General features: G+C 44.7%; 1 protein-coding gene across 1 annotated transcript in view; it reads right to left on the bottom strand.

Moving 5' to 3' along the window:
- The window catches only part of LOC108801245 (tyrosinase-like), an 18,257-nt gene extending 4,401 nt beyond the window's left edge, over positions 1-13,856 (bottom strand). The window contains exons 1-4 of the mRNA XM_018573181.1: positions 13,672-13,856; positions 7,234-8,038; positions 5,724-5,931; positions 2,676-2,817 (exon numbers count right to left, since the gene is read on the bottom strand). Coding sequence (XP_018428683.1) covers positions 2,676-2,817; positions 5,724-5,931; positions 7,234-8,038; positions 13,672-13,856 — 1,340 coding nt within the window. The remainder of the gene's footprint in view (positions 1-2,675; positions 2,818-5,723; positions 5,932-7,233; positions 8,039-13,671) is intronic.
- Positions 13,857-26,178: the final 12,322 nt, after the last annotated feature.

Genomic DNA, 26,178 nt, shown 5'->3' with positions numbered 1-26,178 from the left:
GCCCGTCCGTCCGTTCCGCCAGTCACCGCTGGAGGATCGGACAGGTGAGGGGGGAATCCCTGCAGGGAGCCGTGAGTGATAGTCACGGCTCTATGCAGGGAAAGGATCGAGAAGTGAGCAAGCGACGGTATGTGTTCTCTCCCTTCCGATCTACCACGGTGTATGTAAAGATAGAGATATCTCTAAAGTTCATTAGATCATTTGCATCTCATAAATTCTCATGTTGGCGCACTCTTGTAGGGTATGTGCAGCGTGGCCTTCAGAACTACAGTGTTCAGTGTGATTCCTACCATAGACATTATCTGCATTGAGTGTGAATGGTCTTCCCCTGTGAGGGTGTTCTTCCAAAAAAGCTACTACTACGTTAATTGATTTACAATGTATATTGGGTAAGGTGCAAAACAATATTTCCAAAGTATAATGTACCTACAACAACCTAGACTTGGACTTGGGGTGGTCTAGTACACAGCAGCGAAGGTTAAAACAACCACCAAATCCATGGACAGGTCTGCTGCATGAACCTTCTTTTAGCTTCACCAGGCTTTGTTGGTAATGCAAGGTGATCTAGTTTCCTTTTTGCATTCCCCACAGAATTCTGCCCAAATATTGAGGGGGAAGCGAGTGAGTGATCTTGAACTCCAACATACTTCACTCACAATGTATAATTTGATAGGAGGGAGTACATAGTAGTTTAGAGTTTCTTTACTTCTGCTCATTGGCAATTGGTGCCCACGCTCCATCAGTTCTTACACAAGCAGTGGAAATTGTGTTTGTCTTTGGGACTACGAGGAATGGTCTCCACCCAAGCTCAGGTGTGCAGCCAAACCAGAAACCAACTTCTAACTACATCTTCGCTAAAGGTGCCCACACACCTTACAATTTATCTGCAGATTTTCTGTGGTCAGATGGAAAAGGTGCAACAGATTCCTCCATCTACATTAAACTGTGCGGATGGAGTAATCTCCACCTGGGCCAATCTGTTGCACTTTTTCCATCTGACCACAGAAAATCTGCAGATAAATTGTAAGGTGTGTGGGCACCTTTTAGAATGATTCCCAGTGGTTGAGGCTGTGGTGTTGTCTGATTGTGCGAAGGGTATTATTTCCGAGATACACAACATGCTAATCCATGAATGTCTGATGAACCGTCCTGTGATATGCAGAGAGCAATGGTCTCCAGACAGAGGCAATGCCAAAGAGGATATATGGTCAGATATATAAATGGTGATTCCCTCTGTCTCTATATCAGCATCTCAGAGAGTAACTCAGTTATTTATTGTCCTTCGGATGAATAGAAACCCCCATTCAATTTATAGAGCCGGCCTTCAGGATAGTCATAATTTTACTAGACGTGGACACAGTGGTGTCCCCAGTGGTGTCGCCTCCTGAGGTGTGGGGGGCGGAATGGGGCTGGTGTCCAGCCTAGTGACCTCACTGGTTGCTAGGAACTTAAAGGGACACCAGCCAGAGTGTCCCGCTCAGCTCCCGGCAACCATTGACATCACTGGTTTCTAGGAGCTGGGTGAGACATTGGCCAGAGCATCCCAGGTTGCTAAGAGCTAGGCGGGGAGATTTGTATGGGCCTAACACATCTGTCTGTCCAGCTCTTAGCAACCTGGGATGACCTGGCCAAAAAAAGGGGTGGCATACACACTCTCATTTTAAAGGAGAAAACCTAGATCAGGCATTTGCCCCGCCCTGATCTAGAAGTTCCAGAAAATCAAGTTAGTCTGAAGCTGCCCATACACCTTACAACCATTGCATGACTTTTGTCTTGCGATGTTTGTAAGGTCATTAAAATTTCATACAATCTGCACATCTTGGACAGGCAGATCGTACTTACGATTATCGCAAGCCCTCCCTGCTGAGGGGAGGGCTTTCCGATGACTGCAATGCTGAGGGGCGGATTTCCTAGATACACAACAAGCTAATCCATAAATGTCTGATGAACCGTCCTGTGATATGCAGAGAGCAATGGTCTCCAGACAGAGGCATTGTCAAAGAGGGTGAATAGTCAGAGATATTATTGGTGATCCCCTCTGTCTCTCTATCAGCATCTCAGAGAGTAACTCAGATATTTATTGTCCTTCGGATGAATAGAAACCCCCATTCAATTTATAGAGCCGGCCTTCAGGATAGTCATAATTTTACTAGACGTGGACACAGTGGTCTCCCCAGTGGTGTCACTGCCTGAGGTGTGGGGGGCGGAATGGGGCTAGTGTCCAGCCTAGTGAGGCAGGTCACCCAACTGACAGAGGCAGGTCACCCAACTGACAGAGGCAGGTCACCCAACTGACCTGAGTCAAAACTCCAAGTCTGTCCTGCCCAGGATGAGCACAGACAAATGTATTATTCCTCAGCTTGAACGGTGATTGGGTTGGAACACTAAGGGGCGGGAGTATAAAAGTTCAGCCCACTTTATAACTGAGCAGATTTCCTATGCTCCTCGGCTCCATCTAGTGGTGGGAATGCTGTGAGAATGTGTATACAGCCCCTAAATAACACAACACTCCACACCTTTCATTATCTCCTAATAACAATGGAAGCAGAAGTAAATTCTAGACAGGTTTCCTTGTTGAAGCGATTGGATTGGTCGGATCTTTTCACACACAAGTCACACACAAGCTAGAACGTGCTGGAAGCATACATTGAAATAAGAAAACATCCCGGACTTACTTGTCAATGAAGTTGTGGTGTAAAAAGAAGATCGGGTCATTGGCAGCGAAAGGAACGTAGGACAACGTCCCCCCAATATAGCTGTGGAACATGTTATGCATGTTATGGTCTTCGGACTTCCCATCAGTCAGATTTAAAAATCCTTAAAAAAAACAAAACACAATGAGGGGGCCGTATGCTACCTCTTTGGGTAAATTAGGGGTCAGTCCACCTAAAAGGATGTTTGCATTTTTAGGTGGAGCCTTTGTATTGTGTAATTGCTGCCACAATATATTCTCTATATGATCTTCAGCACAGAGATCTCTATGTCATTGTTGTCCTAGTTTGAGGTTTTTCCATTTCTCTTATGAAATTTACCAGAATATGAGACAAATAAAAAATCCAGAAGGGATGGAGGGAACCCCTCATAATCAGTGACGTGCGGTACCTCTTGCTCGGGGTGAGGCATTCCCCCGCCCCGCCCCCTGCTGGTCGAAGCCCCACCCCTGTCTGGTGGTAGTCCTTCATAATGGGCACAGCGGGTGTACAGACCCGGGAACTCAGCACAGGGATGGGGGGAGCTCCTCATAATGGGCACAGCGGGTGTACAGACCCGAGAACTCAGCACAGGGATGGGGGGAGCTCCTCATAATGGGCACAGCGGGTGTACAGACCCGAGAACTCAGCACAGGGATGGGGGGAGCTCCTCATAATGGGCACAGCGGGTGTACAGACCCGAGAACTCAGCACAGGGATGGGGGGAGCTCCTCATAATGGGCACAGCGGGTGTACAGACCCGAGAACTCAGCACAGGGATGGGGGGAGCTCCTCATAATGGGCACAGCGGGTGTACAGACCCGAGAACTCAGCACAGGGATGGGGGGAGCTCCTCATAATGGGCACAGCGGGTGTACAGACCCGAGAACTCAGCACAGGGATGGGGGGAGCTCCTCATAATGGGCACAGCGGGTGTACAGACCCGAGAACTCAGCACAGGGATGGGGGGAGCTCCTCATAATGGGCACAGCGGGTGTACAGACCCGAGAACTCAGCACAGGGATGGGGGGAGCTCCTCATAATGGGCACAGCGGGTGTACAGACCCGAGAACTCAGCACAGGGATGGGGGGAGCTCCTCATAATGGGCACAGCGGGTGTACAGACCCGAGAACTCAGCACAGGGATGGGGGGAGCTCCTCATAATGGGCACAGCGGGTGTACAGACCCGAGAACTCAGCACAGGGATGGGGGGAGCTCCTCATAATGGGCACAGCGGGTGTACAGACCCGAGAACTCAGCACAGGGATGGGGGGAGCTCCTCATAATGGGCACAGGAGGTGTACAGACCCAGGAACTCAATGTGGAGTTGGTAGGAACTGCTCATAAGGGCACAGCAGGTGTACAGACCAGGAAAATCAGTACAGGGATGGTGGGAGCTCCTCATAATGGACAAAGGAGGTTTGCATACCCGGGAACTCAGTGCAGGGATGGTAGAAACTGCTCATAATGGACACAGTATGTGAGCAGATCTGGGTAATCAGTGTAGGTATGGCCCAGTAATTAATATTGTTAAATGGGGCTTATGTGCCACCTGTCTTTTTACCATTGGGGACAAGTAGGCACAGACTTCCAGGATAATTGGTTTTGGGGGGACCTTTGGACCCCTAACATGTTCACTGTGTGTGCTGTTCAGTTAAAGCAAAGACAAAAACAGACACACACACCTCATATAATGATACCAGAAAGAGAATGTTGTAGTTTTTGTCAACATTGACCTTCCAGGTTCTAAAGATGTCCCCATTTGCTCTCCTCTGGTACTAATCCAAAGAGATGGATCACTGGCTTCCTCCTACTCATGTCTTAACCTAGAGAAGTAATCACCCATATTTGAGCTAATGCCAAATACAGGCACCTCATCAGAGTCCTCCACCCATTTTAAACTGACCCAGTTCCAAGATCCCGCTCCCTTCTGGTGTGGCAGAGCCTGTGCTCCTTTTCTTTGGATTGCAGCTTTGGAAGAGACCCAACAGGGGACAGTTTTAGATGTTAATGGAGGAGGAAGTTTTTATTAGTGAGATTTACAAGATTTTTTTGTTGTTTCAGATATTTGTTATTACTTCGACTGACTCACACATGGTGACCAAACCCCTTTCAAAAGACCATTTATACATAGTTACATAGTATTTGAGGTTGAATAAAGACATTAGTCCATCAAGTCCAACCTATTGCCACTTACCCTAGATGAACTTCAAAACATCAAAGGAGGTTCTTTTTCAAAGCTGAAGTTTATTTTGCTAGTATTTTGCTTTCCCTGGTCCTTCCTTCCCCCTTATTAATATACTTATGATATCTTTAAATAAATCTGTCTCATTACATACATTACTGTTTCATAACTTTTTTTAACTCCACCCCGATGTCACCAATGGGTGTCACTAGGCCGGTAGGGTGCTGTGATGTTTTCAGTAGGCTATGTACAGCACCCTGTTGAGCCCCCCATCAAGAACCCTCAGGCTTGATATAAGCAGTTGGCCCGCTCTTGGGAGGAGTTATGCAAATATCAACATGCCTTGATGGGTGGATGTCGGTCTGGAGGAGTGGGCGTTCCTAGGCAGGCTGTTTTTGCATGCAGATTGCCATAGGTCAGTGGTGGCGAACCTTGGCACTCCAGCTGTGCCAAAACTACAAATCCCAACATGCTTCTGCCTCTGGGAGTTATGTCTGTGGCTGTCAGAGCCTTGCAATGCCTCATCGGACTTGTAGTTCCAAAACAGCTGGAGTGCCAAGGTTCGCCACCACTGCCCTAGGCAATGCCCATATGATGAGCCTCCCTGATTGAAAGAAGTGAAATCCAATAAATGAGAGGGGTGGGTCTTGGGCAGTCAGGCAGGAAGGAGCTAGATGATGGTGCTGGATGCCCCCCAGCCAGGAATTGAGGCAGGCTCTATCTAACTTGAGGCAGCTTCTAATGTATGTTTTGAAAACATTTGAAGGCATTTAAACTGGTAGAAGTGCAGCTGATCGGTAAATTGAATTTTCACAAATTTGCTCTTGCTTAATCAGGAGAGCGTTACCTTCCAAAGCATTGCGGAAGCTGTATTGGGAGGACCTATTGTACGGAGCAGTATCATAATTATGGAACTGTAATACATCGTTCACGTCACTCTCAGTGGGGATCCAAGTGTCAGGCTCTGCACCTGGTTTTCTCTGCAACGCCTCCGTCTCATTCACGGTGGCACTCCAGCAGTAGGCATCCTCAAAGTTATATCCGGTACAGATGGCCTGCGAGATAGAAGGATGAAATGGAGTCAAAACTCTTTGCTGTGGCAGGGACATGCAAGTTACATGGGGAGGATTCTGATCATTAAACGTGGACCAAATTCCAGATTTCATCTTGTACAATTTAACGTAGAGCATAAAAGTGATCTGAGCATTAGATGTCATTATCTTCACACACCATGGAGTCATATTAAAGAGAACCAATCATGACCAGCCTTATACAAGTTATAAGTTACATTGTCTGAGGCGTGGGGTTTACTGGTAGATGTGATCACTTCCTGACCTCATGCTGGTAACGCACAATGTCTTCCAGTTACATCGTTTTTGAGGTTGAATAAAGACACAGGTCAATCAAGTTCAACCTTTGTGTGTCTGTGTGTGTGTTGTGCATGCATGTGTGTATACAAGTCCTTGTGTGGTCTAGTTTTTAAGAGTATCTGTACCCCTGTATGTTACGGTCTCTGAGGAAGGTATCTAAATGATTTTTTAATGATTCAATACTCTCTGCTGATACCACATCTTGTGGCAGAGAGTTCCAAAATGTAACCACTCTGAATAAAAAGAATCCCCTACGCCCTTTGTGGTTAAATCTTTTCTTGTACATCAGAATCATGTCCCCTCTTTAATCTCCTCACTTCCAGCGTGAACAAGTTTAAATCTAGTAACCTTGTCTCATAGCTTAGGTCCTCCATCCCCCTCCTCCTCCTTCCTCCTTGTATCATAGCTTAGGTCCTCCATCCCCCTCCTCCTCCTTGTATCATAGCTTAGGTCCTCCATCCCCCTCCTCCTCCTTGTATCATAGCTTAGGTCCTCCATCCCCCTCCTCCTCCTTGTATCATAGCTTAGGTCCTCCATCCCCTTAATTAGTTTAGTTGCCCTTCTCTGGACTCTCTCCAGCTCCAGGACATCCTTTCTGTGGATTGGTGGCCAATCTACCGGCCCAGAGAAGCGATCGGGCGACAGCTGAGTCGCGTGATCGCTTCTATTGTAAAGCCGACAGCCGGCTTTACAAGTGTAAACAGAGCTTAAAGTTGCCAGGAGTCTGTTTGAACGGGCCCGGTGCCAATGACTTACTATGGATGTCACTGGTCACTAAGAGGTTAAAAAGCTGTTTTATGGCCTGTTAAGTATATGCAAATATTTAATGTCAGTAGTCTGGACATAGGTGCAATTTGAGCCGTCATTTACTTTGTTGGAGGTTCAAATTCACAAGCAAATAACATACCCATTACAGGAACCTGCAAGAGTCGGATGAATATATATATATATATATTTATATATATATATAATAAAAGGTAAACTCACCTTCCAGGTTGAAAAGTGGCAAGTTTCATTAAGGTTGCCCTCCAGATCATTGCTGCCCATGTACTCATCCGTACAGATTGTACAGTTGTCATCTTTACTCCAGTTGTAGTATGGAAGAGCAAAGTCCTCGTCTCCCACCAGGCGTTGGATCTCTCTCTCCAGGAACAGGAGCAGCAGGCGGTGCCATACAGGAAATGCAGGACCTTGATGGGCAAAATTTCTATGAGAAGTGAATGAACTGTTGATCACAATTGGCTTTGTGGAGTAGTGGTGTATCCACGAGAAGATGTCATAGATGGAAGCATCAATGAAGCGGTAGGTGTCATGGTCGTGTCGGTCGCTGGTCACCAGAATCACATAATCTTCGCTTTTCTTGCTTTTGGCCAGTGTCAGATAGCTGATGAGATTTGCGCGCTCTTCGTCAGTCAGATTACGGATCTCTTTTCTCAGCAAGATCTTCTTGATCTCACAGTTCTTCCCATAGAAACCAAACTTGCATTGCGTGCAGTCGTATCCGCTGAAGTTTGCTTCACAAAGACAAGTATAATTAAAGTAACACTGAGGCCAGTTCAAGCGGTCGTCGTAGGCCTGAAGGATGCTGCTGTCTTTGGACTGGAGAGGACGCACGTCAACACAGGATCCACGACCAGGACCACCACACTTCTGTCCGTTCACCTCTGGGCAGCACTGCGCGCTCTTCAGAGCTTCAGGTGTAGTGCAGACTCGGGGGAACTGACCCAACACACACACGCTGAGAGTCAGAAAGATAAGGAGGAAAATCATGCTGATTGTAGAGATGATTTCCCTGCAAAACAAGACGAGATTCACGGATTATCATCCCACAATGTTGGAGAATCCCCCCCCTTTGAAAGTTGTCACTGGAATAGGGGCCTCTATTGAGAAATGCTGTTTTAGGCTCCAATTCTTTTTTTTTTTTTTTAGCATGTAATCTTTTATTAAAATATTTTCCAAGATATACAGAACAATCAAGAAATGAATAAATGCAGTTGTAACCAACATGAAGGAACATGAAATCGCATAGCAACGCCTCAATCAATCCATGGGACTCTTGGGAAGGGCCATAGGTGACATAAAATAGGACATATAATGGACATGGACCATGACATTTTTTTATAAATTCTTTATTTTATATTTTAAAAGCTTTGACGGTGATCACAAGAAGAGAAAAACAAGGGCAAAAGTAGCAAATAGTTGCTCTCTCGGGCGGTCATAGAAAAAATACACCAAATGCATTGTGTTGTTAGGTCTGTGGGGGGGGCGGGGGGGGGAGGGACTTCTATCCCTAAGTGAAACGACATCCTGTCAATAGCATGCATAAGAGATGTCGTTTTTAAAACTTTAGTGTGCACAACAAAACAAACCAGAACAAGAGAAAAAAGGGGATAAGGGGTTGAGTGATGGAAAAGGAAAGGAAAAAAAAAAGGGATACGGCATGAATGGGCCAGTAGTTACTAGGATGGACCATGAAATTGATAAGTTATTCAGGACTAGTATTAGTAGAAGGAGCCAGTTATTGGAACGCTAAAGGACATCTAAGGCACCCAAAGATCCAGCTAGCTTTGAGGTGAGATACCATGTAGTGTACTGAAACATCGCCATTACCACTTTTAGTCGTCATGGGGGAAGTTCAACCAGGAGGAAGGAGGACCAAGTGGCGAAGAAGCCAGCTGTAAGGGGTTGATTTAGCTGGGCATCTAATTGGTCTAGTGACAGCAGCTTGCGCAGGAGGTCTTTCAGTGACTTCAATGTGGCGGAAGCTAGAGTTAACCAGTTTGTTAGTATCGCATAAGTGTTCCCACCTAGAAGGATCCCAATGAGCAGTTGTGGCAGTCGGAATGGCTGCCACGAAATAGGCATAGTGCCGGGTGTAGGGGTCTGTAGGAGCCCGAAATGGATTTCATGTAAGAGAGAACTATGGTCCAAAATGTTTGGATGAGGGGGCATAGCCATATTAGGTGATCCAGATCTGGTGAAGCAGCCTGGCATTTGGGGCAGGACGTCAGACAATTTGGGGGAGGGTTTTTATAGTGGATATTGGTGTAATATGCTATCCTCTATTTTGGTGGCAGTTTTAGATCCTCCTCCCTCCTTTCTCTCCTATTTACAATGGTCACCACAACAGGAAGGGTGAGAGGAATCTCCGCAGTAGGGACACAGAGTTCAGTGTGGAACAGAAAACACAGACCAAATGCTTCCAACCAACAAGCTTAGAGCTTGCGTCTATGGGCAAATGCAGCATAGTTTTGACATCAGTATAAGATGATTCTGAGATCATTCAGAATGCATTGACAGGCACATTTGATCAGATGTTCACCCCCTTTTGACTTGCATATGACCTGCTTCAAGCTGCTATTGCATTTCCATAGCTTGACAATTGAGAATGAAGCAGTTTTGATGCAAATAGTCTGTCAACACACATCCTAATGACCATGTGCAAAATGTATACGTTTTAGGTGAACTTGTTAGCCGTGTTTGTGGGAGGAGCCCCACACATTTACACCCCCCTGTTTCCCCTACCCCCCTGTTTCCACTCTCCATCTGTCAGTATGTCCATGCCGCCCCACCTGCCCTTACCCCTTTTGATAACATTTTACTCTTTGAGTATGCCCCCTTTTTTGTACACTAACCATAGTGTCCATTGCACATCTCAGGTTAAGTTATGCAGGTTGATCATCTCTATATTCAGGTATGTATCAGTGGGGCTCTGCCCGCAAATTGGGCAGTTGTCAGTCCTGTCTTAGTCTGAAGCTGTCATTGGTGCTACAAACAGACCTTTGGGGTTATAGTAGACTGAAAGCAGTAAACCTTCTATCAAGAACACAGTCCAGGCAGGGCTATGAACACTCCTGTACATGTTTGTATTGAGGGTTTTGTGTTGCCAATAAACGATATTGGGAATTTTGAATTGGAAGGGATTATTTGAAGTATGATCATTGCTGTAAATCCACTGTATTGGTTTAAAACTTTTCTACACATACAATTTAGTTCTACTGAACTAAACAACAAATGGTATTAGTTTTTTTGTTTACCATTGTCTATAAACATTGATCAGAGGGAGATAGAGAGATACAAAGTAACATTGTTTATAAACATTGATCAGAGGAGGAGATAGAGAGATACAAAGTAACATTGTTTATAAACATTGATCAGAGGGAGATAGAGAGATACAAAGTAACATTGTTTATAAACACTGAAAATAAAAAGCCTTCATTTCATCTACAAATAACTTTACAATGCTTTGTGCCAGAGTCATAAGTGTAGTATCATTTTAAGCAGGACAAATTGTAGAATTTGTTTTCTTTTTCTCTACAGTAACAATATTGTTTATCTAACTGATCAAACTATAATAAAGTGCATTTTTTCAGTTTTTTTAAAAAAAATTTCTACAGATTGCATAATACATCAACAGAAGAAAACTTTGTGAATTGTAAAAAAAACAAAAAACAAAACCAATTTGTATGACTTTGTTATCTTAAGTAATGATAACGTTATTTCTGGAATAAATGGGTTCAGAGCAGAAATGTAAAATCGACTGTGGTCCAAAGAAGGTGTATGGAGGGAGAGCTAAAGTAGTTAAAAAGGTCAGTTATCCCCAAACAGAAATACAACTTCAAGTAAAGTTCAGCGGTTTAAACCAGTCCAGGAACCTCAGAATTGGATGGAATATGATGGTCACACGTGTCAGAATTAATATAGTGATTGTATAAAAATAAATATCAAGAGATCACAGGAAATTCATTATGAAGAACCACACAAAACATTGAGCTACAGACCAGCAATAGACTTCTATGGATACAGTGAATCCATATAGAGATAGTATGTATATAAAAGGACAATACAAATTAATGAAATAGTAGAGGATATAATAATATAAAGTCTAATGAATACAGAAAACATGCCATATATATACCTATTAAAAATGCATACCACATATATGTGTCATAAGCGTGTTGTAGATCCTGTGCAGGCTGTAATATGGACACTGGCTGCTTGGAGGTCCCGTAGCTCTGTGTGTCGCTCGTTAATATTTGTAAGGATAAGCTGTAACTGGGTCCCTGGCAGGATGCCTGGTCAGGAGTCTGCTGACTGACTGAAGAGGAATCTTATTGGAATGAAAGCTGAACTTCAGAAAAGATCGAATGCAGCTCTGTATTTATTTATCCATTTGAAATGTTTACATTCACGCAGTTCAATGACTTGAATCTGACTTGGATTTCCACCTCTAGTAATCCCCTTTACAGCAGAGCTGAGACTGGGCAAGGGAGAGGCAGCACTGGGGGAGCTAATCAGGTGTGCTGCATTCAGATGTGCTTATCGCAAGCATTCTGATAAGAGGAGAGAGCAGAGAGATGAGCCCACTAGTCTGCTCCATTTCCTGTATAGTCCAATTGTAGGCTAGGGTGGGAGGAAGACACCATGGTAACCTGATTCTTTTTTCCAATATGCAACCCCAATTTTAAAAAAAAGTTGGGACGCTGCATAAAATCTACATAAAAAGAGAATACAATGATTTAAAAATTTCATAAACTCCTATTATATACACAATAGAAAATAGAAAACATATCACATGTTTAAACTGAGAAAATGGAGCATTTTAGGAAAAACTAAATCAGGCCATTGTGAAAGTGGTGGCAGCAACACGTCTCAAAAAAGTTGGGACAGGGCAACAAAAAGCTGGCAGAGTGAGGCCCCATTCACACTGAGCGACATGAAAATCGCGCGATTTTGAGCGATATTGAGCGACTTGTCGCGCGACTTCTTCCTATTGGGCTGTATGCAATCAGAAGCAAAATCGCTCGAAAAAAGGGTCATGTAGGAGCGACGAGCTACCAGCGATATTGAGCGGCGAGATGTGAACAGCTCCATTGAAATGGATTGGAGAAGCTACATAGAGCGATATCGCGTGGAAATATGAGCGATATCGCTGCAAAAAAATCGCTCCATAAATCGCTCAGTGTGAATGGGGCCTCTGTGGTACCAACAAGGAAGAGCTGGAAGAACATTTTACAGGTAACAGGTCAGTCACATGATTGGGGATATAAAGAGCATCTTAGAGAGTCAGAGGGGGTGATTTACTAACCTAAACACACGCACGCACTAGGTGCGTGTGATTTTCACACAGCAAAACGTATTTATCAACCAAAAAGTCTCTAAAAGCATATTTCCACTAATGCCATATATGGAAAAATCATGCACATGATGCATATATAATGCTGCTTCACAGTTTAGACAAAAATGGTTAGCTCATGCATTTACATTCCTGCATTCATCAACGCAAGCAACACAACGTAGAGCTAATTTACACAACATCACCTTGCAATTCATGCTTGGCTTTGCACAACACACCTGCTGGGTGTGTACACACTACAAAGGTGTTTAGATTCCACCCATAGATCATGCTGGGAGGGAACACACCACAGAGGTGTATACATGTTCGTGGTGTGTTTATAAGGTTAGTAAATCAACCCCAGAGTGTCTGGGTAGTTAGAATCCTATGTCAGGCAAGAATAGGACAACATTCCTCTCCCAAAGCTCCAGCAACCAAGTCTCCTCATTTACAAGATGTTTACAGAAGTGGGGATGCTACACCGGCCCTGTCCAAACTTTACTGAGATGTCTTGCTGCATCAATTTCAAGGACCTGATTGTTTTCTTAAAATGCTCCATTTTCTCAGTTTAAACATTTTGATATGCTGCTTTATTGTGAATAAAATTCGGGTTGATGAGATCTGCAGATGATTGCACTCTGTTTCTATGTAGATTTTACAAAGCGCCCCCAATTTTTTGGGAATTGGGGTTGTATTCACCTGTACCAGGGGACGTGGTGTCATCTGCCTAGCTGTGCTGCGTGATGGACAGAAACAAAAGCCTTTTGGCCAGTGAACTGTATATATTTATCTTCTTGCTTTACGACGTAAACATGGAGACCTTCTACAATAAAGATCTTACATGTGACTGGAATTGTCAAATCTCATCAAACTCAGCTAAAAATAACTGTCACTTAAAAAAAAAATAAGAATCCTTATTGTAGAGTTTTAGCTTTGGAAGTGTGTAGGCCATTGCCCCAATAATGAGCTGTGTGTGTCTCCATACAGAGGAACGGGATACGTCAGAGGGAATAGATTTGGAGAGATTGATGGGAAGAGACTTTCTGTTACAATAATCTCATTGAGATGTGTGAAGCAGCCATCTTGTGTGGTGTCTATGAAGAAGGAGTGGATGGAACGGTTCGGGAATCATACTATATGACGTCACCATATTCCTGCCGGTTCCCCTTCCACCATACGGCAGATGTTGGAGATTTCTGTATTTTGTATTCTGCAGCATCCAGCAGCCGGGCTGATGACATCACACATTGGATTACATCCAACTGTAACCAATATGAAGTCCCTTCTGGTCTCAGCAGCTCTTCTTCTACATCTGATCCTCTGGACTCATCCTGGACCTCTGATCCTCTGGACTCATCCTGTTCCTCTGATCCTCTGGACTCATCCTGCTCCTCTGATCCTCTGGACTTATCCTGTTCCTCTGATTATCCGGACTCAACCTGGTCCTCCGATCCTCTGGACTCATCCTAGTCCTCTGATCCTCCAGACTCATCATGGTCCTCTAAACCTCCAAACTTATCCTCTTCCTCTCATCCTATGGACTAATCTTGTTCCTCTCATCCTTTGGACTAATCTTGTTCCTCTTATCCTCTGGACTCATTATGGTCCCCTGATCCTCCAGACTCATCTTGTTCCTCTGATCCTCCACACTCATCCTGTTCCTATGATCCTCTGGACTCATCCTGGACCACTAATTCCCTGGACTCATCCTGGTCCACTGATTCTCCAGGCTCATCCTCTGTACTCATCCTGGTCCTCTGTACAGACACACTGAGAACATTACCGCACCCTCTGCCCGGCACACTTCCAGGGTGATCATTTTACATTCTATTCCATTAGATCTCCTAATTGCACTTTAATCACTCAACGAATATAATCCTGTCCGGGCGCACTGCCGAGAACTCTGCCGCTGCTCCTCCTCACAAATATTGACTTTGATTCTCAATTAATTACACGGCCAGTGACGCACAGAGCTCTGGAACCCAACGGAGAATGACTTCACACAGCAGTGAGTGGCCGCAGTGCTATACACCCGCCCCACACAATGTGTATATGACACTTAGTGATAGATATGATCCGTATGTAGGAGAGATATCCATCTAGTGAGCACTTTGTTGGGACGCCTGTACACCGGCTTCTTTATGGAAATATCTAATCAGCCAATCATAGTGCAGAAGAGCAGCGTATACAATCATGCTGATACAGGTCAGGGGAAAGTTTCCTCACCCCTTTCCCCTTACTCTCCTAAGCAGATGTAGCCCCTCCCCTTCCCCAAATCTCTGTACTTACCTAGATCATGCCATCAAGGCCCACATCAATGTCTGCATCCCTGGCCACCTTCTTCACCCCATGTCCGCACATGTGCAGTTCTGCCCCATAGACTTCCATGGGGCTGTGAGATGGATTAGCTCCTATCTAGGTAAGTATAAAGTTTTGGGGGTGGTGAGGGTGGGCTATATCTGTTTAATGGAGTACATGGAAAAGGGTAAAGAAAACTATGGGGGTTATTCACTAAAGAGCCGAACGATCCAGCCGTAGCTTCAGCTGATCCTTCGGCTCTCTTCGGCTGCCTCTGCCCTTCGATTCAGTCAAACCGAAGGGCTGCTGTACGGGCTATTCACAATAACCTGTACAGCAGCCGAAGGCAGCTGAGCAGCTCATCCGAGCCGAACGCGTATGCTTCCGCTCGGCTGAGCCTTAGTGACACCAGAAACGAGAAGAACGGTCGGCCCAAAGCCGACCAATTTCCATGCAAATGACAGCTGGGCAGAGCCAGCCGTGATCTCACAACGGCTCGCTCCGCCCCCTTGTAATGACAGATCAGCGCCCCCAGGTCATTAAACAATAACAACTGGGCGAGTTGTTATTCATTGGCCGGGACCCACTAGAAGACTCTCTGCCCAATTGTTTTTCTTTTCTTTAAAATATTGTTATTTTTTTAAATTTTCCTATTTTTTTAAATAATTTTAAAAAATAATTTGGCAACTTTTTTTTTTTTCTCTTTCTTTTCACTTATTTTGTACTCCGAGGTACCGAGCAGAATAGCCGAGCCAAATTCCACTCGGCGGCATCTGGCTATTCACTCACTGCCATTCGGGCCCCTAAGTGAATAGGGTCGAATGGCAGCAAGTGAGCTGCTGGAGCTTTGGCTCAGCTGATCCAGCCTATGTGACCAACGGCAGCCAATGTACACAACTCTCCCCCCTCAGTGTCCTCGCATGTCACTAATCTACTAACTGACATATCCGTCTGGATGTCACAACATTTCTTAAAGCTCAACCTTTCAAAAACTGAGCTCATGATATTTCCCCCCCCCCCACCCCTCCCATGCACCTTCCCCCAACATTTCAATTGAGATTGATAACACAACTATCCCCCCTTCCCCCATGCCAAGGTCCTAGGTGTCATCCTTGACTCGGACCTCACCTTTCTTCCCCACATCCAATCCCTATCCAAATCCTGCCGCCTTCACCTTCGTAACATCAACAAAATACGTTCAAAACTACTCATCCACTCCCTTGTTAACTCTCGTCTTGACTATTGTAACTCCCTCCTCATTGGCCTTCCACTACACATGCCCCTCCCCCCTTCCGTCTATAATGAATGCAGCTGCTAGACTCATCCACCTAACCAACCGCTCAGTGTCTGCAACCTCCCTCTGCCAATCCCTTAACTGGCTTCCATCCCCCACCACCCTCTGCTGATCCCTGCACTGGCTTCCATCCCCACCCACCTCTGCCAATCCCTCCACTGGCTTCCATCCCCCACCCCCCTCTGCCAATCCCTCCACTGGCTTCCAATAGCCCAGAAGATAAAATTCAAAATATTAACAGTCACTTATAAAGCCGTCCACAACTCCGCCCCCGGATATATCTCAAACCTGGTCTCAAAATATCACCCTAACCGTCCCCTCCGCTCTTCCCTAGACATCCTGCTTTCCAGCTCCCTCGTCAACTCCTCCCATACTCACCTCCAGGACTTATCTAGAGTCTCTCCCATCCTCTTGAACTCTTTACCCCAACCTGTCCGTCTATCTGCCACCTTGACTGCATTTAGGCGTTCCCTAAAGACTCATCTCTTCAGGGAAGCCGATCCCACCTCAACCTAACCACTCAACCATCACATTCTCAAATAATTCATCCCCACACAGCTCCCTCCTCATGTATCACTGGCCCCTCCTATTTTAGATTGTAAGCCCTCAGGGGCAGGGCCCTCCTTACCATCTTGTCTTGAATTGTATTGTGATTGTAATGTCTTCCTTATATTGTACAGCGCTGCGCACACTGTTGGCGCTCTATAAACCCTGTATAATAATAATGTGACCAAAGGCAGCCAATGTACGGCTGAAATCAGCTGCACTGAGCCAGAGTGAATAGCCGATCAGCGTTCGGCTCACTTCACTTCGGCTGGATCATTCACTCTGCAGCTTTGTGAATAATCCTGTATGTTTAAATGTTTCCATGCCCTTTAATGTTCACATCAAACACCAGATCGGGGGAAACATTTTATTGTGAAGGTGCTGTAATCATGGACAACGCTGGACGTCGTGATTGACCCTGGATTATGTTGGTGGATCCATTTTTTTTTATATAATAAAGGACTTGTCAAAAAATACTTTCTTGTGTTTTTTTTTGTTTTTTTTTTCACTTAAAGGATTTTTTTCAAAAGTCTGTTTTTTTATTTACAATTTTATTGAACCCTTTAGTTAATGGGTAGGAGTACAATTACCCCATACTCATTCACAAGGGGGGAGGAGGCATCTGGGTGCCCCTTTGTTAAAGGGGTACCCTGATGTTAATAGGACCCCCCTGGGCCTGTGGAGAGTAGAGGCCCTTGTTCCCATCGGCACGGGGACAAGGTGATTTACCAGGGGCGACCCTCCCAGTGCCGAGGGCATGTCGCCTAGTATCGGTATTTTTTTCTTTAGAAATGTCAGTTTTGCTGCAGCAGGTTCTATATATGGTACAGATCTGCCACTTTAAAGGCAGGCTAAGGGACCCCTCATGAATTATATTGAAAGGACATTTTTCATTTTTATTGTTACCCTTTAAGTGATATAAAAATCACTGTTCCTTTAAAAACTGTATTTTTTAAATGTGTTTTTTTTCCCTTGATTCCTGTCCCCCAGGGTAGTACCCTGATCCTCATATATGTCCCCCAGGGCAGTACCCTGATCCTCATATATGTCCCCCAGGACAGTAGCCTGACCCCCATACATGTCCCCCAGGGCAGTACCCGGACCCCCATACATGTCCCCCAGGGCAGTACCCTGATCCACACTTTTTATGGCCAATAACTTGCAATAAATTAAAGGGGACAATTGTTTTTGAAAGTTCTACCCCCATTGACTTGCATTGAGTTTGAGTTCCAATTCCCACTTTTTGATTGTTCTAACATTCTAATTTGATCCGAACTCGGACCTGTTCGGCTCATCACTACTGGAGACCAGGTGTAATCTTCAGACTAGATAACTGGTGAAGAATTATATGTTCCCCCTTAACCCGGAGACCACTGCCCATACAATGACCCATCCAGACCCTTCAATCTGGGGTTGAAAATGGGAAAAGTAGAAGAGTTCCTCGGAATGGTGATGTTGCAGAGGAGCACAAAGGCAGAAAAAACTCATAAGAAAGGAATGAAAGGATGAAGTTAAATTATGCTTTTTATGGTGTTAATGTATATTTACACCTATCTGCATATGTCTGTGTGTGTAAAGGGGTGACTAGGGGTAACTAGAGGCTCCCCTTAGGTGACACGTAATTATAATATAGTATAATTATGTAACACACCGATATCACTACACCAAAACACATACTCCAAGGTCGTGTCCCGAAACCCCTAACCATAATGAAGTCAGTTGTATTTCAATCAGTTATAAAAAGTGATCTCCTTTGTTGGTAAGTAATAACTGATGATGTGATAAGTTTATGTGGTCAGGCGATATGCATTCAGGTATGACGGATAAGTGTGGTCATGATGGAAGGGATTCCAAAGACCTGGAGACAGCTACCTTCCAACTGGTCAACAATGGTCGTCAAGCATGGCACGTGACTTATTTATGGTGGCCACACAGGGTCTTGGCTGGAGAGAGGAGAGCACAAAGATTCAAACTGATCAAAATATTTATTTACAAGAACATTTGTGATAAGAATTCTTTTGTAACACTTAGTTTAGTGATTTCATTGCTGTGTTTGTCCGTTTTCAGAGTGTCCATTGGACCTTCCAGAGGCGCCTCTACTGAGCCCTGATCCGTACTGACCTCTGCAACAAATCTGATACCAATATAATATAGAAATATCTACTTGATTGTCTTTCTGTAGATTACAGTCATGAGAGAAAACATCCACAAGGGGTTGATTTACCAAAGAAGTAGAGAATATTATGTTAGCTTGGTGAATAAAATGAAGCTGTGATTGTTTTGAATGCAAGGGAATTAAAAAACTATCCCCTAGTATTTTTTCTACATCAGTAATAATATATAATATAACAGCAAAGATACTTTATTTCCGGTAAGAAAAGGCTCCATATTATTCATATTATTTGTACATTGTACATCCTAGCAGTCATTGTCCTTGTGTTTCTAAATGTCAGTTATCATGGCAAGAGTTGGTGAGATGTTGGTGGTCAGTGTTGGTGAGATGTTGGTGGTCAGTGTTGGTGAGATGTTGGTGGTCAGTGTTGGTGAGATGTTGGTGGTCAGTGTTGGTCTGATCTTGGTGGCCAATGTTGGTCAGATCTTGGTGGGTGGTCACTGATGATCGGATCTTGGTGGTTGATATTGATTAAATTTTAGTGGTCCGTGTTGGTCAGATGTTGGTGGCCAGTGTTGGTGGTCAGTGTTAGTCAGATCTTGTTGGTCAGGTATTGGTGGTCAGTATTGGTCAGATGTTGGTGGTTAATGTTGGTCAGAAGTTGGTGGTTAGTGTTGGTCAGATGTTGGTGGTTAGAACTTGGTGGTAAGTGTTGGTAAGATCTTTGTGGTCAGTGTCCTGTACATCAGTCCTTGCTTCCATCACTTGCAGGTGTCGGCTTTATTCAGCAAGTTGGATTTGTCGGGTTTTCTCTCGCAGATCCAGGGAAGGGGAACGGTACATGGAGATAACATGAGAGTTTGCCCCATTTTCACACACTCTATAGATAGCGTGTTTTGCAGAGACACCCTAGAGAAATGAGGGAACATCATCAACTCTCTGGATCAGTCGATGGACGGGAGAGGCATGAAGTGCTAAGGGTGCTCTATCATCTCTGCCACCTGATCCCCGCTTAAACCAGATTACAGTGGAATGCTAACCAGGACCAGGAAGAGAAGACTGTAGCAGCTCTGTCTGTAAATTATAAACCATGGGGCAGGGGCAGCTCAATACAAGTACAAAGCAACGCCCCCAGCACCAACCATCCCACAATGTCATCCTGCTTCTTTAATGCCACAAAATTATTAAACCGCTGTTTTTAAAAAAAAAAAAAAAAACAGCTAGATATTAGGGATAGCATCATTGACCCAATATGATCATGACCATATTTGGTCATTGACATCACCCAGGATTGCCCAGCTGGTTTGTTTACAATCAGCAGTCAGTTGGGAATCTGTCATTTATAGAGATGGAGAAGCATCGACTTGTGGTGGATTGATGTGGTGGGGAGGCAACATTGTGCTCAGTGGCTGATCATGCCTTTCATTGTTGAAAGGCATGTTGCCTGGTATGGTAGGGGGAATAATCTCTGGCAAATATTTGCTACAAGTACATCTTTTAATAAAATGTTGTATTAGTTTCCCTTTGATAGCAATTTGGGGTGAGTGCTTGACATTTTTATGAGTCCTTGTCATGTACCAAGTGAAACATACAGCAGCGTACCATAGAAGCAGCTGAATGACCATTGTATATCGGTCTTATGACTGGACATGGTGCTGTGAAGGATACTCACTCCATTGTGTTATCAGACCAGAACCACTTTGTTTCTGCAACATCTTCCATCCATGTATTCTTCTGCTGTAATCCAACCCAGAACTCTGTGTTCTGACTCTGCATGTGACACTGAAACACATCATAAAATACCAATAACTGGGACTATAATAGTTTATGATGTATAATGGAATGTACACAGCAACCAAAAAAGAAATAAAGGATCAAAATGGGTAGAAGAGTGGGACATCTGAATAGAAATGAAGAAAAAACAAAACACATCATATTAGACAATATGCAGGTAACAATCATGCTCAGAGTGAGATCTGCTGGTGGTGAGGCCGACAGTTTTATGATAGTTTTCTTACACGCTGTGAGATAATTGGTGACAGTCCGTGTATGTATAAGTGGTGGCAGAGCCGAAACCACAGGGGACTGGACCATGTGTAGTATTAAATGAGGCAGATTTTTGGGTGCAGGTTGGTGTAATCAGGCTAAGACATGATCAGTGTTTTATTGTGGTGGCAGGGCCGGATTTACTCTCCCTGCCGCCCCAAGGCCAGGTTCCACAATATGCCCCCCCTTCCCATCAATGGAGAAATGCAACCAGATGGCAGGGCGGCGGGGTTAGTTTCAATTTTTTTTATTGTTTCTTTATTCTTTTAAAACTTTATCACTTTTTATTTTTTTTTCTCTTTATTGACCCCTGTCACCTCCAATACAGGAGTTCTAGCACAGCACTGTGCTGGAACTCTTGTCACAGCTGAGATGGGAACAGCACAGCTCTCCCCCCTCACTGTCTACACTGAGCGGCAGGGTTACTTTTAACCCGCCAGCTCTGCTCACTGCAGTGAGGAGGGACTCGGCGGCGGAGTCCGAAGGATGGAACCAGCGCAGAGAGGTAAGTGCAGGGGGGAGGGGAGGACGCTGCAGACTGTTTACATGTGATCTCGGCGACATCGCCGAGTTCACATGTAAACGAACAATCAGCTTCCTCACTCTACATTTAGCTCGGCTTGTGCAAAGCAGGACTAAATGAAGAGAGGGCAACTTACCGCCCGCAACTTCCCCACAAGGACACCGCTGTCGCCCCTCAGCGCCCTGCCGCCCCGAGGCCGTGCCCCGGTGGCCTTGTGGGGAATTGGGTCCTGGGTGTTTGGAGAGCTTCCAGTGCAGATGGCGGAGGAAGAGTGAGAGGCTTGATTGTAAACAGCCCATGGTTGCAATATGGGTTTCTTTTATGGAGCTTGATTGCTTGGTAGTGGCTGCAGAATTACCTACAGGGATCCCCCAGAGGTCAGGAAGGAACCCTGGAGAAGTCCTTCAGAAACGGAGGTGCCACCAGATAAAGAAGTGTTTAGAGGAGTTTTTATTGGTAACAATCAAAGAATCAATGTGCCAACACATGCAGACAGTGCAGGGAGGGTTGCCATAGAGCAAAGTACAGGCAGTGGGGATGGGGAAGAGGTGCCAGAGAGCACAGGGCAGTAGGCACTGGGAGAGCTGCCAGAGAGAATAGCGCAGACAGTGGGGAAGAGAATTCTGTGTCCCCTCCAGAAGTGAAATAAGGGGACACGGAACATTATTATATGGGGAATAGAGAGGATGGTAGAAATGAAGGGCTGGACTACAATTTTATTATGTTGGACATTTTTTTCCTCATTCCTGTACAATGTTCATGAGCCTTACCCAACCCAGAACCCTCTCTGGGGACAATACATCAGCACAATGGAAAGATTGGATCACCTTCAGTATGGAGTCTTCACTCCTCACCGTGGCCAGCACAGCTCCGTTCTCCTCACAGAATCGCTCGCTGTCCTCTCTCGTCTTCTCATCAGTGGAGAGGAAATAACATTTCTGATTCATCATCGTCCATCCCAGGGGACACTTACTAGACTGATCTGGTGTAGGACAAAAGTGAATCCACTTAAAAGATGACGGACGTGTAGCGCACCCCTTACGGAGCAGCATACAGTAATACAGCAATGGATCTCCCTGTGTTTCCTCTGTGATGCACCTCAAAAATAAATACGCAGCACACCTTGAGATGGTTCAAATAGCTTGTTCCTAGGGTTGGTTGCTATGGGTTACTGCAACTTAGCAATCTTCTTGCCTAGGGACATTTGTATTCGCTTTGCCCATTAGCATATCCCTCCCTCTATGGTGATCGATTAAAGTGATGTCCAGACTGTAAATATGATGCTAAGAAACTTTTATTGTTGAACTTCAGGGAGAGAAGAGGATGGTTAGGGTCATCTAGGCTGATGTAGACTCCTCTAAGTGGCGGGGGGTAGTAGCTGTCTCCATTCACAGAATGAAGAACACCTGGCACAGCAGCACTTGAGGAAGAAGTAATCAGACATATTCATCCTTGTCATCTGTAGTAACCACTGGGCCTCCAGACTCAGGCCTCAGTGCAAGCACATGGCTAGTTCCCAGGCTTCAGGCCTAGTCATCTCAAACATTCCATAGCAGCCTCCCCACATGCAGGGCCCGGGGGAGGACGAGAGAGCTCATATGGTCCACCCCAAGTATTTATCTCCTCCCCCAGCATGCACCACTGGCTATCAACCTCACAGTAATTGGCTGAGGAGGGATACATACTCATTACAGTCCCTCATTGGTTGCTCTGCTATGTGACCAGCAGCAGACAGACGCAAACGATGGCAGACTGATTAGGGGAAACCAAACGAGTCCAGACTACAAATCAGCATCAGACTGCTTACAATCTGATAATACTACAAGTAATAGCACTCCTACCTACAGGGTGCTACAGAACATTTCTATGAGATATATTTTCCTTGGTGTTATAGGTCAGCATGCTTATCACTTTTCAGAAAAGTCATCAGTCAGCAAAATTCTGTCCATCAAGTGAACTGTCTGAGATTAAATCTCCACACACACATAAATAAACATTCAAATATTGTTTCTTTCAGAAAGAAGTAATATTTGTGTAATCTGACAAACCTTCCACTAATATGGCCGTTCTCAGACCATGCACCCTCTGATTGGCGTCTTCCAGCATCCGGATCAGGTTCTGTACGGTCTCCCGTCTCAGGTGATCTTCAGAATATCTGATTAAAACTGAAATACACGGAAGAGCCGGGAGATTAGATGGATTCCTCTAACAGGCTACTATAGTGATGGTGAGATATCACACCGCTATGAATAATGAAACAGGTCCTCCTGGTTCTTCAATCTTTCATCTGAACAGCTAACAAAGTGAATGAACTTCCATCTCAGATGAATGCAATAACCACAGGATGTCACCCACAGACGCAGAATGGTGAGAAGAGTTGAATGGACACTTTTGGACTTACCCAGCCATGCTGAGACACCAAGCACAATGATACAGATCAGTAATGGGAGTCCAGACGTGTATGAAGAGTTCCAGAAACGTTGACCTGGGAAGATAGAGGACAACCTGCGCTCAGTAATCTGATTCATCCTATCAGTTACCTCTGGTGCACCACAACTATTGGTCACAGGAGCCAGCCTCTCTTTCATTGCTGATGGTCTTGTCAGCTTGGTGTTTGTTTCCTGTGTTCCTGTGTTTGCTACTGAGACCTGCTTTGACTTGGTTTGCCCTGGACTACTCTTTTGCTTTCTCCCTGCCCCTGACCCCGGCCTGTTCCCTGGATTTGAGATTGCCTTCCGAATTTGTACTTCGCCTGCCCGACCGGATTTGACCCTTGGCTTACTGACCTCTCTACTCAGTTGTTCCTGCACAGTGTTTGTGTCCAGCCTACGGCACTCGTGCTCCTCTTTGCCCTGCGCCCTTCTGTTCCCAACTCCAGGGGTGGCAGGACACGAAATGCAAGAGACGCCTCCCCATCTTCCAGTCTCAGCCTCAGGTGCATGATATTCAGCATCCAGAGGACTTTACACATGGATACAGGACGGGCACTGTATCCCCAGGTCACGTCCCCTGTATGTGCATTGGTGGTGATTGCAGCTACAACACCGTTTGTGTTGTTTGATATAACATTAGAAAATAATTTTAATAACATCATTTTATATGGCACCCAGAATACATGATTACACTTTTATTTCATTTTTTACAACCCGGGTAAACCAATGGGCCGGTCCATGGTCTACAATGAATTGTGTCCATCGTCTCACACTGTTCCGTATGGTATTATAAGGGTATAAAATGCTGTTTTTAATACTACCCATGAGAGGTGTGTCAGGAGGGTAGAGTGTGTTTTATACACAGGAGACATTTACTATATTGAAGTTACCCATCATTCTGATCGTTAGGGATGCAAATTTGTCTTGGCTCCCAGCACACCGTTCCCACCACTCCACCTATCATCAGGGCCGGATTTCCCACAAGGCCAACCAAGGCCTGGACTTGGGGCAGCAGGGAGTAGAGGGGCAGCAGGAATGTGAAATTCCTATCTCCAAATGCCCGAGACATGCAGTTCCGGGCGCCGGGTCGGGTATTTGTTTTCTACATTTAGCCCGGCTTTGGGCAAGCAGAGCTAAATGTACAGCAGGGAAGCTGCCGCTGCTTGTTTTATACAAGTGGTCCCAGAAATGTCGCCAAGATCACTTGTATGCAGCCTGCAGGTCTGCCATTCTCCATGAGGGCGGTGTGGCAGGTAGGGGGCTCATTGAGGAACCAGGCCTTGGGGCAGCAGAGAGAGAAAATCTGGCCATTCCTATAATCTACAATGAAGACCTCAAGGCAAAGTAACTGGGATGAACTTGTGTCTGTATTGGGGAAATATACACTTTATAAAAGGTGACCAGATAGAGGGTGATATCTATAACAATATGTCTACATTACATACATAATATTATTATACAGGATTTATATAGCGCCAACAGTGTGCCCAGCGCTTTACAATATAAGGAAGACATTACAATACAATACAATTCAAGACAAGATGGTTAGGAGGGCCCTGCCCCTGAGAGCTTACAATCTAAGAGGGAGGGGCAAGTGATACATGAGGAGGGAGCTGTGTGGGGATTCATTTTTTGAGAAAGAGTTCAGTTCAAAGAAGCAAATAATACCATGTGAAACCAATCAGTGTATAAAGTGAATGCATTCCAGTCCAGTGCTCCTCAGCATACCTCCATCTGTGTTCTGTGAACCATTGTGATAGTAATTAATGAATAGATTAATAGATAATTAATAGTTTTGTTACACTGGTCTACAAATTTTGGTAAATTATTGACCTCGGAGTTAAAATGTGTTCATTCTTACATATTTTGATTTGATGAATTAGAAAACAGGTGATGAAGGTTCTGGTTGGTTGGCTAACATTTTTAAGATATTTCACAAACACAGGGGAGTCTACACAGGACAGTCTATTTGCCTACAAGGGGGGGAGGAGTCTGATGACCATGATGACAAAGTACGGTAGAACAATGAAAATGGTACCACATTGAAGTGTATAAACTTATCTTCACTTTGACACTAAAGATTATTACCGAACTGTCATCTATTGTTCTTTTATTGCACGGTACATTTGTCCTGGTCAGATCTACGCATCATACTGTTACATATGGTGACTTGTCATGTGCCAAGATGCCTCGAAACTGTGTAAACAACGCAGATAACTTCTGCTACATGTGTGGCGAGGTGATATTTACAGCTCAACAGTGCAGTATGATGGCAGTGGTAAAAAAAAAAGCCACACCACCTTTATTTTGGATGCAAAATAAGGCATCAGGACAAGAGTTGAGTCCCTCATTATTGTTGCATTACATGTGCAACTTATCTGCGTCATTGGCTAAACAAGAAGAAAAAGTCCATGCCTTTCGCAGTCTCAATGGTGGGCAAAAAGCATGAAAAAACAATAAATGAATGGAAAGTTATGTTATTGGTATCAATAAAAAGATGATAATGATTGATAATGATCGGTGCGGCAGCGCTCTCATCGCTATATCACATTTTGCAGAAAAGTT

The sequence above is a fragment of the Nanorana parkeri genome, unplaced genomic scaffold, assembly GCF_000935625.1.
Source record: "Nanorana parkeri isolate BGI_ZX_2015 unplaced genomic scaffold, ASM93562v1 scaffold2264, whole genome shotgun sequence".
NCBI classification, from domain to species: Eukaryota; Metazoa; Chordata; class Amphibia; order Anura; family Dicroglossidae; genus Nanorana; species Nanorana parkeri.
Note: the sequence above shows the minus strand (reverse complement) of the source record. Positions and strands in the feature narration are given on the sequence as shown.